The sequence below is a fragment of the Manacus vitellinus genome, unplaced genomic scaffold (assembly GCF_001715985.3).
Source record: "Manacus vitellinus isolate BGI_N305 unplaced genomic scaffold, ASM171598v3 scaffold_60_pilon, whole genome shotgun sequence".
In the NCBI taxonomy this organism is placed as follows: domain Eukaryota; kingdom Metazoa; phylum Chordata; class Aves; order Passeriformes; family Pipridae; genus Manacus; species Manacus vitellinus.
The window spans coordinates 937,037-955,291 of record NW_021940687.1 but is presented as its reverse complement, the minus strand read 5'-3'; the positions used below and the strand labels follow the sequence as shown (position 1 = coordinate 955,291).

The 18,255-nt window shown below is 40.7% G+C and overlaps 2 protein-coding genes across 3 annotated transcripts in view; one reads left to right on the top strand and one right to left on the bottom strand.

Moving 5' to 3' along the window:
• The window catches only part of YEATS2 (YEATS domain containing 2), a 68,712-nt gene extending 67,002 nt beyond the window's left edge, over positions 1–1,710 (top strand). Inside the window, exon 30 of the mRNA XM_018083124.2 lies at positions 1,643–1,710. Coding sequence (XP_017938613.2) covers positions 1,643–1,673 — 31 coding nt within the window. The 3' untranslated portion in view covers positions 1,674–1,710. The remainder of the gene's footprint in view (positions 1–1,642) is intronic.
• A 3,025-nt stretch (positions 1,711–4,735) lies between these two features.
• PARL (presenilin associated rhomboid like) lies at positions 4,736–17,614 on the bottom strand. Of its 2 annotated transcripts, XM_018083153.2 has the most exons (9): positions 17,562–17,614; positions 16,733–16,873; positions 14,196–14,244; positions 12,138–12,233; positions 10,651–10,800; positions 10,257–10,327; positions 8,630–8,731; positions 6,781–6,878; positions 4,736–5,067 (listed from the first exon to the last, which is right to left on the bottom strand). In XM_018083153.2, the coding sequence occupies exons 2-9, from the start codon at positions 16,775–16,777 to the stop codon at positions 4,950–4,952; spliced, it is 729 nt and encodes a 242-aa protein (XP_017938642.1). In that variant the 5' UTR covers positions 16,778–16,873; positions 17,562–17,614; the 3' UTR covers positions 4,736–4,949. The 2 variants fall into 2 exon arrangements, with proteins under 2 accessions (XP_017938642.1, XP_017938643.1); XM_018083154.2 differs by lacking the exons at positions 16,733–16,873; positions 17,562–17,614 and adding an exon at positions 14,653–14,788 and having other exon boundaries at positions 4,743–5,067.
• Positions 17,615–18,255: the final 641 nt, after the last annotated feature.

Sequence of the window (18,255 nt, the reverse complement as noted above, 5' to 3'; positions counted from 1 at the left end):
CGTGCGCCGCCGAGAGCCGCTGTCTGTGCCGCTGCTTCGGGAGCCGCTCCGTGCCCGGCAGCGCCGAAGCGCGCCCAGTCACGGGCACCGGCCAGGCGAGGAGCGCTGCTCCGCTGTAGATGGTTGGTGCTGCTCAGTTATACCCTCGAGGGGTATAATCGTCACCACTCATGATTAGAGAAAGCGTTTGTATATGAAACCTGGCGTTTAAAAAATAAGTGATCCGGATGAGAAACAGCAGCCTTGCAGTGTTAGTTTCCAATAGCTGCGTGCAAAACCCCACCTCTCTTAATCTCCCTCCCTCCATTTACATTAACAGTTTAACCACTTCACTTTTAAAATACCTCCTCCTATTGACCAAAATCCAAGCATCCATGTATCCTAATACAGGACCAACCTTCTTTACTGTTTGCCAGAGACTGCAAATTACAGCTTTCCTTTTGTACATTCAGGTTCAAAACCAAACAGTCCTGGCACAAAACAGTGAAACTGACGGAATTACATCGGGGATAAGCCGGGCTTTTGAAATTTTACGTCTTATGTAATAAGTGGCTACGGGCCATAATGCTCCTCCCCAGTTTCCCATTCAGTGTGTTATTACAGAGGAAGCTGAATCTCCCAGAGGGTCACCAAACTATGAAATATAAGGCTTTAGAAGTGAAGAATGCAGATAAACTGAGATCCCTCCTGTTAGAAAATCATATACTCTAGTTACGGGTGATTATCTGATAAGATAGGTGTAATGGCTTTAAACTGGAAGATTAGATTAGATATCAAGAAGACATTCTTCCCTGTGAGGGTGGTGAGGCACTGGCAACAGGTTGCCCAGATCTCTGGCTGTTCCATCCCTGGAAACATTCAGCGTTGGATGGGGCTTTGAGCAACCTGGTCTAGTGGAAGGTTCCCTGCCCATTGTGGGGGTGTTGGAACTAGACTATCTTTAAGGTCCCTTCCAACCCAAACCAAACATTCTATTCTATGAAGCATTATTAAGAAAATAATTATGCAGTGAAACTTGAGAAGGTTAAGATCAACTGCTTTGTTTCAGCTGAGCAGTACTGTATCTGTAGTGTATTAGCATCTCAGTTCAGATTTGCACTTGCTTCTGGCAGGGAGAAAGGCTAGAAATGTGGGTATGGGCTGGGGCAGAACCTCCCCTTGAGTGTTTGGCCTCTCTCTGAAACACAGTCAACAAAGGATAAGAAGCAATTCCTTCACAGATGACCCTGTTGTCCCAAATACCTGCTTTGGCAGTTGTCAATGCTACTAGCAGCTTTGATTTCATCACCACCCCCTCACCCTCACAAGTTCGTTGGGGCAAGGAGACTCGGAAATTTCAGGTAAAAACATTTTGGTCCCACACAGAACTCTTGTCACAAAACCATTTAGGCTATTGGATGCTGTGTTTAATTTGTTGTCTGAAAAAGCCACAAACATACTTTTAGGAATATGCAGGGAGACATTTCTTAATTTTCTGCTGCTCTTGTTTTTTTAGAACTGCTCTGTTCTACATTGTAATTTTTAAAATAAATCATATCTGGTAAAGAGAAATAGACTTTACAGCCATGGGAGAAAGCAGAACATCTGCTTTATCATGTTATCTGTGGCACAGTACAAATGATGCTCTGATCCTTGTTCCTAGGCCTGACTTAACAAAATACATGATAGAATAAATCGGATGTCTCTGCTCATCCTGGGCCTGCCACCTCCTAGTACTGAATTCAGCTCTGGCAATGCATGTCCCAGAGCCCACCTACAGCACCAGGGAGTGCTTGGAGCAGCTGCTCATCACAGCCTGTAGGATGAAACTGGCACAAAGGCTAACACAGACAAGAAAACCAGAAGATGCTGGATGAGATTAAAAAGTTGCCTGCATTTAGAAGATTTGTCATGATTAAAAGCTGGGGGGAAGGGGGGAGGAATACTGCAACAGTAAGACAAAGAAAACCCATCAAATCAGAAAGCAAAACAGCTCTTGCTGCCAGGAATGGGGGCTGAAAACTCTAAATTAGTTTTAATACTAAAATGAAACTCCAAATAGGGCAGATCACTGAAATAAAATATTCCTTAAACATGGCAAGGCCAAAGCAGACTTTAAAGCCACTGAAAAAAGGTGAAGGATTGTATCTCTACATGACTAACCATGACTTTATACTTACTGCTGTTTTCCTACACAAACACTAGCTGTTGTCTCTGCCAACTGTCTGCATAATCACCACATTGTATTTTTATTCACAATAATCTCTTTGAAAAGCCTTCCATGTGATTGGTCCTTTTTGTTGTTTTTTTTTCTAGGGTTGGGGTTTTAGTTTGGGGTTTTTTTCATTCTTCTAATTTGTCATTCAAACGTGTGACTAAATACTGAGATACTGACATGCTGATGCCAGATTTTGCAAGAAGGGTATTTGCTTGCCAGAAAGGTATCTTATTTAGTCTAGTGAGCTGTCATGATTCCTTGTCTGACTGACTTAAGAGTTGACTTTCCTATTGCAGTTTTAAGGTAATTTTGGACCAGAGAAGACAGTTTGCCTTTGCCAGACAATGCTGCACAAAGGTTCAGGTGCAAACAACTGCACAACCACATGAAGATTTTTGTACAGCCTTACATATGTTACACACCTCTAGGGTTTCTATAACAGAGGATACATTGAACAGGTTGTTGAAGGGTGAATGCTCTTAAACCTAAGGTTAGGGGTTAGGCATGAGACCCTCAAGCCACAGCCACCGTCTGAAAAGCTGGTGACTTCCAAACCTCTGTGGTGGTTCCAGGATGATTTTTCAGGTGCTTTATGTCCCTTTCTGCAAGCTGAAAGGGTGCAGCAACACCACACTGCCTTGGGGGGTGTACCACGAGTCTCTTCACTCTCGGTAGCGATACAGGGGCATGACTTCTCTGAGGTACTGGCTGCTATGTTGAAGAACTTAACAGCAACTTCGGCTTATCCTTCTAGACTTGTAAAAGATAATGTCTTTCAGGGCTTACACACTGTATTTCCTGCAATATTACTCCCTGCTTTCAGCTAGGATCTCTGAAAAACTCTCAGCAAATACCTAATTGTTGAAGGGACTAGATAAGTTGTTGAACGGACAAGAAGTAACGCAAGGAAGAAAAAGCAGGTAAAAATAAAAGGAAGTGGGCAAGGACAACAATAGATAGATAAACCCACCATGTGAAATACTCTGAGCTATGGCTTTTGAGCTTCTTTGGCATGAAATGCTCCCGTGGGATGAGCCCGTTCAGTGCATCTTCTGACACTGCTGGCCCCCCCGGCTGTGCTGAGCAGTGCGCTCGCTGTGTCCGGCCGCCCTCTCTCTGCGGCAGGCAGGGCTGCACTGTGGCTGAAGCCCTGAAAACGGGCGTACTAGTCCTGAGGATCACAAAACAAAGTAGGAAAGGGGGACGTGACAGATTAAAAATGAAAGTCAGAAAATTTTTGGAGCAGAGCAAAGGAGTATCAGGTACTCCCGCGCCTTCATTTTTTTTAAGTGTTTAAGTTGACAGGCACATAGAGTAACAAATCCTCAAATGTCTCATTTTTCCAAGGGAGAAAAAAAATTGGACAAGCACTGGCCTGGGACAATAAGGGCATTTACAGCAATTTTTTATTCCATCACTTATTAAAACTGATACCACTTAGCATTAAGTATTCTTTATCCCCACAGGAAATGTATTTTCTGCAAGGCATTATTGTAAAGTAAAAAACCTACAAGTTGCTTCTTACAAATGCAGCATGTTCTTTGGCAGGTCAGTCCATCTGGAATGACTAACTCTGATTACAGGGAGGAGTTAAGAGCTTGAACCCACCAGTTTTTATTTGGGAAGATTCTGTAGCCTTTTGCAAGGGGTTCAGTATTATCCTTGCAGGACAGGCACAGAGCAGCAGCATACCCCAAATCAAGTTTTTGTTTTTATTTGTAAAATAGGAACATTAGTCATGGTACTACCCTCATGTTTACTTTAGTAGTTACTTCTGGTTATGGTGTTTCTGATCTCAGGGATCATGGTTGTTATGGCTATGGTGTTGCTGATTTCACCTAGTTTTGCTGAATCTGCTTATTTTCTAGTACTATCAGATTCTGAACCAAATGTTAGTTTTAAAATCTGAAGAAGGACCTTAAATGGAACTAACAATAAAGCACAACTTAAAGAACATCCCCTCACCCCACCCCCAAATTAATGTAGTGAAAGAACCCAGAAAGCAGTATAACTTATGGCAGAATATCAAAAACCACAGTATGTCATTCTTCCCCTGCACATAATTATGAAAAAGATACCATTATAGTAAAATCCAAGATGTGAAAGCACCATGGAAGTGTATAGAAATGAAAAACACTAGTTGAATAAGCCACAGCTAACAAAAAAAGGCGGACCATTAAATAGTACATAAACGTTGGCAAACAATCCAGTATTGCTTTGAGTATTTCAAGACTAAGAACAAAAGAGACCTTTGGCTCCTCTCATCCAATCCTTCCAACAATGAAGACCACTGAAGTTCACCACCTTAGCCTTATGTTGAGTCCAACTTGTCTAAAGCTTGCCTTCTAAGAAAGCACCTTGTGTTATCTGGCAGACATTAGGGGGGTTTGTGATTCAATAACTTCCTCAGTTTATTTTCCTAAGTATTAACCAGCTGTACTACATTTTGAAGGGGTTTTTTTGTGGACAGAGATTTACATCACTTAATTGAAAAACATGTTTTATTATACCTTTAAAAATGTAATGCAGACTGTTACCTCAGAAAGCAATAGGATAAAAACCTTTATTGTTCCACCTTCGTCAGAGTTCATTTTCTACGGATATGCGTTTTTGTAACATAATTTTGTTACATTAGAAACTTCAGCTCCTCAGAGGCTTAATGTGGAGTAGCAAAAAAGCCCTTCAAAACCAATTCAGTCCCACATCTTCAAGTAATATACCACTTGGGCACAAGGAACCTCTAGTATTAGAATCAGCTAGATCTTCCACCTCCTCCCTTTCCTGCGTTCTTTGTCCTCAATTCATGCCAAGCTTTCACCAGTGGTTCTCTGTTCTTCCATATGAGCTCATGGCCATAAGTCACGTACCACCTGAGAAAGAAAATAATAGTTAAAATTAACTGCAACTTTTCTTTGCATCTGAGAAAGAATAGGTTGATCACTAAAACCAAGTACAAGCTTGGTATAGAAGACAAGATAAACTGAGGCACAAAGAACAACATGTTTGGAAAGTGGCAGGTAAGCCACTTGTTCTCTTGACTCCAAACAGTTTACTTTGTGTTCTTGCTTATTTCAGTCCTGAGAATGAATAGTTTTTTCATGCCTTTAATCTTGTGATTTTGTGATTTCTTAAAAAGACACATAAAACTACCTCCACTTAGGAGACTGTTAAAACAGTTCTGTTGCTTGTGCTAATCTTTACTGACAACACCAAATAAAAGTGGTTTTCTCCTACAAAAATACAACTGCCCCATAATGAACAGCCACATTCCACTCAAAGTGCATTTTCTTCCATAAGCATCTAAATGAAGATTTAATCTATCTAAGTGTTCTAGCTTAATTTATATTCATAGACAACTATATATTCTGATATATGAATATCAACATACGTGATAAGGGAGGTTATGGTGCAGAGGAGAGGCATGAGGAGAAGCAACCACATGGAAATAGGTTGAAGGTTCTCCCACAAACCTGACTCCACACCTGAGTCCTGAACAACAAAAGCACTTTTCTCAGGGAAACTGGTCACTTTCCAAAGCAGACAACTGTCTGGGAGGCAATATATAAAAAATACTTTGGCCATTCAACACATGCCCTAAATAAAGGCCCTGTTTTAGGATAAAGTGACCAAAATGATCACAGAGTAGAACAAACAGGTAAAACAGTGTAGGTGAGGAAAGCAAGAGACTTGTCAACTCAAGATAGTTTTTACTGCAACTGCCATCCTTTTTCAGTATGTGAATCTGCATTATAATGCAGATTGTTCATTCACTTGTGATGCCAGAGAAGGGGAGGAGACTGCAGCACAGAACTTACTGACACCAAAGCCAAGACATGGCAAATACTTTGGTCTACAAACCGGTTTGCCGTTAAATCTGGCCTAGTGAAATCTCAGGCAGGCTTTTCAAATGCCTACCTAACATGTTTAAAAAGGCTCTTAGCAATCGTGTGCCAATTAAGACAATGCTGCAATTGGGTTGAAGGGAAAAAACTCGCAATGTAGTTGAAACATGGAACAATACAGAACTGCTTCTTACAAACTTGTTTCTAGTAGTTCTTACTAATTAGGAAAGGTCCACACAAAGGCAGCGCAACAACACTGAGAAAACAGCAGTACAGGCTGCCCAAAGGAATTTGGCCTGTGCTTATATTAACTCTGTAGCTCTCTCTAAATTGGCAATTAGAGGAAAAACACTGAGACAAAGGCATTTTCTTAGCTGTTTAAAGTTATTTTAATTTGTCCATGCTGTTTCGTGAGAATCTTTTCTGCCTTGTGACTCTCTTCAATGTTCTGGGAAGAGCTGGACAGCTAGCCAGCTCAGGTTATGGTGACAGGAAAACCTTACATGTAATCTATGATTCTAAGGCAGTTCAGCTCAATTCTTCCAGTCCTAAGCCTCTGTTAACAGCATTTTCCACAGAATTTTATAGCACTACAAGAACAACAGTGAGTTGTATTCAATGCTAGTTAAGAAAACTTTCAAAAAAAACCACTGTACTTCAGTAATAATAGGAAGTGAAGAGGAAAAAATACAGGATTGATTTAAATACAAAACAAACACAAGTTAGTAAATACAGACTTACATTCCAAAGAGAGCTCCCCCAAGGTGTGCAGCATGGTCAAAAAGTCTCCAGCCTAAAGCAAGTCCTGCAGTGTCAAATGCAATTATGGCTTTTAAAGCCTAGAAAGGAAGAGAACATGGAATGGACAGGACCGGTCACAGCACAAAAAATGGCCACTGATAACAGTTTTCTATTCTGGCACAGAGCAAGTATTTGGGATCAACAAACATCATATATATTTTATATCAAATGAATCACTATAAAAAATACATTGTTTTAAAACAACATACTCATTCCTCAGCTGTACTGTGCTGTGAAAATAGACCTGAGCATCTACAGAATAGTGCAGGGTAGGAATGTGTCCTTTTCAAACAAAATACATTTCAAATTCAGATCAGGAAAAAGACAGAAGTTACCTGAAAGAGTACATGCTATAAAAGACACCACAAAACATGTAATTGCAGCATTCTCATTCTCTAATTCTGATGTAGCTTAGATTTATGTGCATCTGTCCTCCCAAACTCAACCCTCTAGTGGATGGAACATGTGGGGCAGACCCTGTTATCTGACATAAATTGATCATCACACTCTAGTTCTAAAGGGTATGTTTGTTAGAAGACAGAAAATCAGGATGACAGTTAACATGAGCAATGGTGTACCATCCTCAGGAGACATAAGCCACCATAACTGTCAATACACAAAATTTTACTAGATGGTCCATTTCATAAAGACCAACAGATTTAATGTTAGGATTAAATGTTACTTTAGGCAGGAATTCTTTCCTTTAAAATATGTATTAGAATAGCAGCTCTATTGCTACATTGGCTTGTTTATTTTAGAAGCCCATTACAGTATAGGTAAGGTAGGCTAAAGGAGTATGTAAAGTTACATACAATTACATAAAAGGGCTAAAATTATTCCTACTGCAATAGCCAATATTGCTCTTGCTCTGCTGTTGCAATGAGTACTTGATCATGGCAACGCTCTCTGTGGCTCTGCCAATATTTCTACCCTGGCCATCTTTTCTAAGAAAGATACCATTAAAGGGTGGCATGCAAAAAACCCACATCCACTCAAGCAGAAGTGCAAGGAAAACACAAAGGCTACAACTAAGAACACTTGTTCAAATATGTAAGTTTCCCTTACAAAAAGTATTAAATTTCACGATCTTGGAATGATGTGGCTTAACTGCTTTAAGCAGTAAAACAACTTTAAGTACAGGACCAAAGATGATTAACTTATTAAAACAAGTTAAGATCTACATAAGCAGCTTTCCTTAAATGTGGAAGTGGATGTGCATAAAAAACCTTAATGAAACAAAAAAAAGAGTCCTAGTACTACACACGAAGGAAAGTTTCAGTGGTCTATTATTAATCCCACAAGTGTTCTTAAAAGCATCAAAAGATGATATCTAAAAGAGGAGACAAATATTCCTCCAGGGCTGGAATGTTATCTCCCATGAGAAATGAAGCTTTTCTTTAAAGGCAGTGTGCCAGTATTAGATTAGCCTGTTACTAGTGCTGCTACCAAAAATATCACTCATCAGAAAGAACAGGATGTGGATGCAAGGTTTCCTCAGACAGGCAAACCTGACTCCCTCCCAACTTCTTTCACCTCTTGGGATCAGATTTGAAACAGACCCATGGATGATGGGATTTAGGATAGCTCTAAATTCACTCCACACTGGTGTAGTGACTTCCAGGTTGCAACAATTCTGATTAGTCCCCACGACTTTCATGACCTGCACTCTCTTTCAAAATAAAATTAACAGCTTAGAAACACAAAAGAAGAGGACACCTGCTCAGATATTGGAGAGGTATGGGGAAATTATTTAAAGAGTAGAATTTCTTTGAAGTTCAGTGGCACTTACGCTTCCTGCTGTAAATGTGAACATTGGAAGAAGTATGATGGCCAGTTTTGCTTCGGGCATCTTTGTACATACGGCTGCAAGGACAGTCATTATAGCTCCTGACTGTAAATACATTAAAAGACATCAAAGTAAGCTGAGATGTTACATAAAGGAAAAATTATTTTCCTGCATGTGAACCCCTTTTCCTTTTGGGCTTTTATTTTCAAATGCAGTTCTGTGGTAATACTCTAAGTACAAAGCACCAGAGCAAAGTTCAAAATAAAAATAAACCAAGACAACATTATTTCATTTCAATATCTGAAATTATAAGTACTGGGAATACATTAAAAGACATCAAAGTAAGCTGAGATGTTACATAAAGGAAAAATTATTTTCCTGCATGTGAACCCCTTTTCCTTTTGGGCTTTTATTTTCAAATGCAGTTCTGTGGTAATACTCTAAGTACAAAGCACCAGAGCAAAGTTCAAAATAAAAATAAACCAAGACAACATTATTTCATTTCAATATCTGAAATTATAAGTACTGGGAAAAAAAAATATCCCTCAAATGCTCTTACATAATTAAGAAATACCCACCCCCACCCCTGTTTTTAAGATAACAATTTATGTAAATGTGCTTTCACCCAAGTAAGCCCTGGAAATCTAACATAGATTAATCAAATGAAGGGAATAATTCTGAAGCTTGTACAAAATCAAGGAAAATAACAGATGGACAGGGACAAAAATCTTTTGTCAATGAAACAAGTAATTCCCTGGACTGTACTAAATTGACCATGGGGTTTTGTATCCATAAAATAATCACAATGGAAAGATTCTGAACACAGTAAACTAATGCAATGTGTAGCAATTTCAGTAAGTTCAGATCAGTAAGACTAAGGGAAAGTGACTTGCTCCAGACATAGTTATTCATAAGATAAAGGGACAATACACAGCACTTTTAAAAATTCTAACTGCTGCACAGCTAAACAGATTTTTTTTTTAATTTCAGTAGAAAAATGAGAATCCAACTTTTGGCTTTTATCAAAATTATTTAGTAAAGTAAGTTAAGAAGCAAATGCCTATGTTAATCTCAAACTTAAAGCAAGTTAAGTGTTTCAAAACGTTCTACTACTAAAAACACTTGTAAAGAACTCGCAACCACAAGAGCTCCTCAGCCTGCCTCACATCTTTCATCCAGTGAGATTTTTGGCAGGAGTGCTGCCCTTCCTGCACAGCATGCCCTACAACTTTCACTGGGATCACACGCTGAGTTTGATTGTCTGATTACATATCTCTTTCTAAAGTATTCTATTTTCAATTAGAGAAGACTGATACACAATTATGAAATACTGTTTCTACAATAAGTTACATAACTGATCTGCTCAGACACAAGAGGTCCTGCTGTTAAGGACCTATTTACAACCCTTAGCATTAAGTGGCATTAGTTCTGGGTGGCTGCTGCAGCAGAATCAAACATACTGGATGAACAGGAGAACCAGTTCTTGCCTGGGTACTTGATTTTGGTTAACCTTCCTAATTTTCATTATCTCCCATATATTCTTGGCTTTTAAGCAGGTTAAAAAATACAGCAGACTTTCAAAATGGCTTCAGAGATCACTGCAAGGTCTCTCACATTCCAAGATACTTACAGCTCCAAGGGATGGTTCAAACCTTCCAGTGGCCATTTTAGCAACATAACTGACAAAAGTGGAGATAACCCCTAAAAAAGAGAAATTACTATTGGAAACAATGCTAGCAATGCAGACAAGCATCAGAAAGCACAAACTAACTGTCACCTTTTCTCACAAAACTTACGTAAGTCTGTATTTTGGTAGCAAAGCATGAATTAAAAACAGACATGGTTTTATCATGGTATTTTGAAGCCCAGTATCCTAAATCTACCAAAAATCTGTATAACAGCAAAGAAGTACTGCTTTTAATATAGAGCAATGGCCATCAGTCATCATACGACTGTTAACCATGCACACTCTTTCCTTGCATGAATACATATTTATATTTTTAAGTATATATTTTATATATTACCAGCAGAAAGATATACTGCAATGAACTGCTCGCATCCCAGAAGAGAGACAATGCTGCTGGAAAAACTCCATAAAACATACATATTTGCTGCCATGTGGAACAGAGAGAAGTGACTAAACGTAGAGAGCAGCATGGGAGAACACAGGGCTTCTACAAAAGAGAAAAACAATGAACATAAAGAAGTCAGTGCTTTAATTTACTTCAACTTACATGTCAACTTGCATGCAAACTAGACATTTATCAAGACATACTGGGGCTAATTATGCTTGGATTCTCAAATACAAGCTACGATATAAACCCAGAAACAGAACAAATTTCAAATTCCGTTCAACACCTTTGGAAAGGTAGAACATACACCCCAGAGATATGCAAGCTGCACTGTCTTAGTTACCTACAGGGGATTGTTTCATAGAAAACATTTATCTTATGACATGTGTCCTATGCTTTGAAAAAGGAAAAAAATATATTTATATATGTATATAGCGAAAGCTATATAAAATTAACTTGCTACAGAGATGAACTCATAAATCAAAACCAGTTTTATTTTCAAAAAGCTACTAGCTCTCCTCACTGAAACAACAGCCCTGAAAATGCAAACAAGCCAATTAGCAGGTTTTAAGGTCAGCATTATTTAAAACATGAGTGTTTGGGGTGACATGCTCAGATCTGGATAACAGCTATCTTTAGCTTTGGAGCCCGTAGAGGAACTAGCTGAATTTCCACTTTTTCAGCAGAAATTAAGAGGATAGCAGGAAGTACTTTCCAAATACATTTGTCTCATCCTTTTAGTTCTTTGCAGTAGAAATGAAAACCAATTGTTCTGCTATTAAATACCATAACTTGCTTTCCTAAGTTAATCTCTTCAATACATTTCACACACAGTGAAAGAAAAGTCTGTGCTTAGTTTGTTTTTTTTTAATGTGACTCAAAGCTTTGAAACAAGGACCCCATACACAACATACAGACTAACGTTTGTCTACGGACAAAAGCGCACATGCCTGTGACTGTTCTATCTGCTCCCACTGAACATTAATCATTTTGAGTCTAGTTTTTGAATGGCATTATGTAATACAATTTATTTTTCTTCTTCCTAAAGAGTGGCTTGATTTGCACTCTGTCCAGCAAAGCAGCTGGGGTCCGAATCACTGGGAGGAGTGCCTCTTCACCTTCACACAGGTAGGGGCTGCATCCCACTGAATGCAGGAAAAGGCCGGATAGCAAGCAACAGTTTTGGTGTTACAATATTTAGAAAAGCACCAGTTTTTTAAGACAAAAGTTTGTCTTAAAAAATCAGATCCATTGCTTCTAGTTTTTTCCCCTTAAACCATCTCCTGCCCAGACAGAACGATGTGTTTGGGCACGACTGAGATTGCTTGTGGGTGACAGAGCTACAAGTGAGCCATGTGCCACCTGAAGCTTCTGCAGTATCATCAGACCTTCTATTACATCCCTACGGAGGAAAATCACTTAAATTACTGTTCACTTACTGGAGGATGGATTTGAGGTGAAATATGTAAACATAATCCGTCGCATGCCGGGCAGCCTCCACAAACAGAATACAAAGGCATTTGCAGCTATAATACCTATTAAGAGAGAAAAATAAATATAAAAGCAAATTATGAATGTAACACACTGTAGTGGTTACTGTAAAAAAGTATTTAAAAGGAAGCCTACAAGAATTATACTTTTTCTTCACAATTCCATAAAAGCAGTATACACTTCTTACTTTGCATAGAGTTTAGAAAAAGCAAAGAAAAATACTGAAAGCTACATTTACATAGTGGAAGTCTTTCAGAAAATATGGCATTTAATTGCAAATGTTTTAATATAGTGTAATGAACACAATAGTCCAGAAAAATCTGTGCTGAGAACATTCAAGCTATGGTTTCAAACTCCTATTCCACTGCAGAATCAACGAAATAGGAGCCAGCTAAGAGGTCCCATTTCCTGCTCATCTAGCTTTTTATTCTCCAGTGGCACTGTCTGCTGCACAGTTTCATTTAACTGCATAAGGAAAGAAGACTGTGGGAGCCCTACAAACACACAGTACGCATCCTATCCATTTTTGGGAGAGGGAATTGTAAAGATTCTGCTTAGAAATCAAGTACAGAAAGTTGAACTGGCATTGCTAGGGCATAATCACCTTTGGGAGACAGCAAATGCACAGCTTTTTACTTCACAGATGTTATTGAAGTCTTTATTTTAAATAAGAATACTTACTTTAAATAAGAATGTAATTTATTAGAAACATAATGACAATTTATTATTTCCTGTTTAAAGTGCCTTCCCTATTTCTGTCCAAGCAGTTATGTATTTAATATGTTTTATAATAGCTAGAAATACTAAGGGGGAAAATAATTGTGATTCCTTTACACAACAGTATATCTCAGATACTTAGACTCATTTGAAGTTTGCAACAAAATGCAAGGACTGTGAAAAGCTATGACACATATATCCTAGAATTAAAATTTCAATAATCTCTTCTTTCAATACTCCATCCTATTGCACCATGCTCCTCTATTAGAGGAAATACTTTCCTTGAATGCCAAACCAAACTGTTACAGAACTGTCAGCAATTTCAGTACAGTAAGTCCAACCCTGTTATGGCAATCAAGGGTAAGTATCTGAATGGCTCAGGCTTTACCAGCTACAATTTCTACTACTCCTTAGATTAACTTGATGTTGAGGGACACAGAGACTGTATAAATTTTCAATGCCCCACAGTATCTATGTCAGGACCTGCCTTGCACGTTGAAGCGATTCAAAGCATTGTACAAAACTTCCTGACAGCACTTGTTAATTGAGTGGCTTGAGATGGTTCTGGCCCGAAACATTCAGCACTTATGCAACCTATTCTTAAACTGAGAGTCAACACTTCCAAGGCTTAGTAAAGTTGGTAGAAATTTTTTTTCCAAAATGCTTCTGTAGAAAAGTTAAATGACATAGAAATAGCACCTTATGCTAACGACCTGCTAATATAGATTCCGTAAATACTTAATGTAGAACACATAACAGCATATAGAGCAGAGCTACTTCATCTGGATTTGAATCAAGTTCTCATCAAGTTCTTTTCACATATCATATTTACCTTGGGGATTTCAACTGGCACTGGGTTAACCAATCAAAGCTACTTTATACCAAAGGAAAGCGCATAGGATAATTTTTGCTACTTTTTACACAACATGCTGCAAGCAAGTAACTATGAGGAAATTTTATTTTCATCTATCAGTGGAATACATATACCTATTCCTTCTAAAAGCATTTGCTGTTTTTCACAGTTTCTGAGAAAAATGCTGCTGCGGGAGGATTCTAGTTAATCCTCAACACTCCCTCACCTAGATCAATAGGAATTTTTTAAAGGCATACAAAAACTAGTTGGTGAGAAGGAAGTGTAGCAGAAATAGTGTATGTGCAGGTGTAAGTTTACACATGTTTTGTGCCCAACAACCTAAACGTGGTATGAAAGCCATCTGTTTTAACATACTGTACCTGTTTGCCATATTTCTCTTCCTGTGAATGTCTAATACTTGTAAGCTAACACAAACCTGTCACAGTCCGCTGACCCTCAGTCAGGCTATTCCACCAGCTGTTAACCTGAAACAGAATTGTTGTACATCAATGCCACTGGGAAGTATCCGCAATTTCAAAAACAGTCAATAAGGTTATGTACCTTTTTTAAGAATAGAAAGCATTTGTTTGAAGTCTGTGAAGTAAATCAGTTTCAAACTTTTTTACTTCTGATTGCTTTGGCTTTTCAAGTGGAAATTTCCTTACTCAAGAAAAGTTATCTACCCTCTTCTTCATAAAATGCCCCAATATGGATGAAGAGTTTCTTTAAAAAGAATGGACTTATATCCTTTGACACAACTTCATAAGTTTACCCTGCTTGTATTAAACAAGGATCTAGCCCATAATGCTTACTTTAGCAGATTAGCCAAAGTTAGCATAAATCCTGCCTCCACTAAGCCTCACCCTAATGCTGTCTAACATCACACCACCCACCTTTGAGAGATTCCACTTTTGTGCCAGGATCACTTTTGCAGAGGTGGCTCACAAGATGTGGAATCCATTCCCCCTTGCGTCCAGCTCACCCAGCCCTCCTCCAAGTTTAAAACCCCTGAAAAAGTTTATTTTGAGTGCAGTCAGCCCACAGATAAATTGCACCCCCCTTTCCACTCCTCAGTTTTCAGAATCATTTTGCACAAATATTTCGTTGATAACTCAACGACCTTCCAACCATACTGATAGTTGTCATTAACATTATCTGCAAGTTGGAGGCAGGGGAAATAATGCTGCAAGAAACAAAGCATTCACTATTTGATATCAAAGTAACAACTTCACTGCATTTCTTTTTAATTCTCTGGCACAGGATACAGATATCAGTTCTCCAGTATAATAACACTAAACAAACATGACTTTTCTAAAATACAAGAATTAGATGCCCTCAGAAGCAACTGGGAGAATCCTGAACTCTTAAAAATAGAGCTTACCCGTTGAAGATGGGGATTGGCAGTTTAAGCTTATTAACAACAGGGCAGTTTTGTTTTCTTTTTTGGATAGCTAATCACCAGATCTTCCCCTTTGGGTTTTGAAGGAAAATAAAAGTATAAAACCAAAGTTATTTAAAATATTAAGTGCTGATCATAATCTCACTTGCAGTTCATATACACCAAGCAAGAAAGCATGGTGCGAGAGTTAATTTTCTTTCTAGCAGCTTATACATGGTGCTGTGTTTTAGATTTTTGACCAAAACAGTACTGATACTACACTGATGTTTTAGGTTTTGCTGGTATTTGCACAACATGAAGACCTTTTCCATTTCTCACTCTGCCTGTGCAGTGACAGAACAGGGGACAGTGATAGGCTGGGAGGGGATACAATTGAGCAGATGAGCTGAACTAACCCACTGATATCTAAAAAGATATTCCCTACCACATAATGTAATCCCCCAAAAGAGGGGATTTTAGGACATTTAGCATATTTTGCTCATCAACTGGCTGGGCACTGGTCTTTCCACAGGAGATTGTGACTAACCGCCTTCACATCACTTTTCTTCTCTTGTCTTCTAGTTACTGAACAATTTTTTGGTGGTTGTTTTATCTTTATCCCTTAGTTTTCTTGCTATTCTTCCTCCTTTCCTCTTTCCTCAGTCCACTGTGGGTTTGTGAGGGACATGAGTGAGCAGCCACATGGTGCTCAGCTGCCCACCAGGGTTATCCCACATGCCCATTTCCAAAGCAGTACCAGTGTGCACAATATACATTATAAACACAGCTCCTGTGTCCTGCCCAGGACCCTGAGCTTCTCCAGCTCCACACTCAGTCCTACTTCCCTTGGACAACCAGACCTTACAGAGTATCAAGCCTGGTCTATCACAACTCATAGCTGTAACATTGAAGGAAACATAAAGCATACATGCATGTTTAGTTTAGTTTAATGTATACTTAATCAAAAACTAATTGATTGATACTTTGGGGATACCAACTAAATTTGTAACAAATCTCACAGCACTAATTTTGTTCTTGCTGTCCAAACTCCAAGGCATGCAAATGTCAGCTCTCAAAGTAAAAAAGCCCTCTAAACACTCGTATTTGTCAGATTTTGGAGGCTGAAAATATAAATGCATTTCAGAAGCCAGAGCATTGAAAAATCTTATGCTTAAGGTTCAGAATTTAAGCTAGCTCTGACCTCTTTGGGAGTTCATGTTCACTTCTGAGAACACTTAGACATAGCAGGAATGTTTGTTTTGGGTTTTTTTATGGTGAAAAAACAAGTGGTACCTAGTTTAGATATACAAACTCCTTTCCGGCATTTCTGGGTGAAGGCAGTATTTTTCTCTATTTTTCACTATACCTTTCACAGTGATATTGTAAGTCACGGTTTTCTGGAACTAATTCTAGCAGTTTTTCTTGTAAGGAAACGCATCTGCTGTAATTTGCTGAGAATCAGTTACAAAGCAGAATAACGAGGACAAGTATCTGTTGCACAAACAGCGCTCACACCAGAGGAGGGATGCAGCTGTGCCTGACACTCCTGCAGGAATCCACCCATGTGGGAGCAGCCTGGGCCTGGCGCTGTGTACCTGCTTTCTGAAGTCACCTCTCTTCTGCGGCCGCATTTTATCCATCCAGTCCGCTCGAGCTTCCTCGAAGTAGGTCTGGACCCGCGACTTGAGTGACTCATACTGCCAGATGGCAGCGGACCCGAAGGCCGAGCCTGTAAACTGGGCGACACCGGACAAAGGCTCAACAACCGCTCCATCCTGGGGCTCCAGCTGGGCTCATCCCAGGCTAACACCATGCACTGTGCCAGCTGCTCAGCCCCACGGCAATGGGAGCTGGGCAACACTGATGGACAGGGATAATAGAAACTGGATAATGGAAAAGACCTTTAAGATCATAAGTCCAACCATCAAGCCAGCACCACCAACACCATGTTTACCACTAAACCATATCCTCAAGTGCCATATCCACGTTTTTTGAAAACTTGCAGGAATGGTGACTTAACTGCTGCCCAGGGCAGCGTGTTCCAAAGCTTTACAACCCTTTCTGTGAAAAATTTTCTTACTATCTAATCTAAGCCTCCCCTGGTACAACCTGAGGCTATTTCCTCAGGTTTACCAAATGCTAAGTATCACAAGATAATACTTTATCAAAGAGGTTCGCAAAGAAAATGCGTAAATTAAATTATTTAAGTTCGCTGAAATGGAGTGAAACTGGGATATCTTTACAACATTTCCATTGATTTAGCTGAAGTTCCTTCGTATTATCTCAGTGTAACGGCACAGTATTTGGCCAACAACCTTGCACTAACTTTGAGGTACTGAGAAACGAAATCCAAGAAAGCAGAATTCCACTGAGAAAAACGGAACACACTCCCTGCCGACCCCGCTCCCCGCAGGAGCCACTTACCCCGACAGCGAAGAGGAGCGCTTGACCAGCCGCGCGGCGAGGGGCGGCCGGCGGCGGCGGTGGGCGACGGCGGGCAGAGGCTGCGGCGCGGGGCGCCGGGGCGGGCGGCGCCTCGGTCGCGGTCGCCGGGGGCTCCTCGGGCCGCGGCCGCGCCCGGCGGAAACCACGCCGCGGCTGCAGCAGCAGCACAGCGACCTGCGGGGGAAACACGCGGACCGTCAGCACCGCCCGCCCCAGCTGCTTCCTTCCTTGCCTGCCTCGCCTTCGCCTCGTCGCCGCCTCGCCTCGCCTCGCCTCGCCTCTCGCCTCCTGCCTCCCTCCCTGCGCCCCGGCCGTACTGTGCGGCCGCGGGACCCCGGCGCGGCCCAGCACCGCCACGCCATGTTGGCGCCTCCCCGAACACTTCCGGGGCGGCCGGTGACATCTTCCTATGGACGGCGGGGGAGCCGCTCGGTCACCGCATCGCGCCAGGCGGCCGCGGCCTCGGGGCCGCTGCACGGGGGCGGGGGTGGGGGGGTCCGGGGGTCGGCGGGCAGCGCCGCGAGGATCGAGGCAGCGCGTCCCGCCCCGGCCGCCATGTCGGGCGGGTGGCCTCGGTTCTGCCGCCATGATGAGCGTGGCAGCGCCTTCACCTACCGGGCCCCCCTGGCGAGAAACGCTGGCGCTGTGTAACCAGGGGCTCCATGATTTCGCA

Coding starts and splice junctions, on each gene's coding strand:
- PARL (XM_018083153.2), bottom strand. CDS start 16,777: ATGGATAAAATGCGGCCGCAGAAGAGAGGTGACTTCAGAAAGCAG. Junction 10,328..10,650: donor TGCAGTATATCTTTCTGCTG/GTAATATATAAA, acceptor TCTCTTTTTTAG/GGGTTATCTCCACTTTTGTC. Junction 5,068..6,780: donor GGGGGAGCTCTCTTTGGAAT/GTAAGTCTGTAT, acceptor TTTCTTTCTCAG/GTGGTACGTGACTTATGGCC.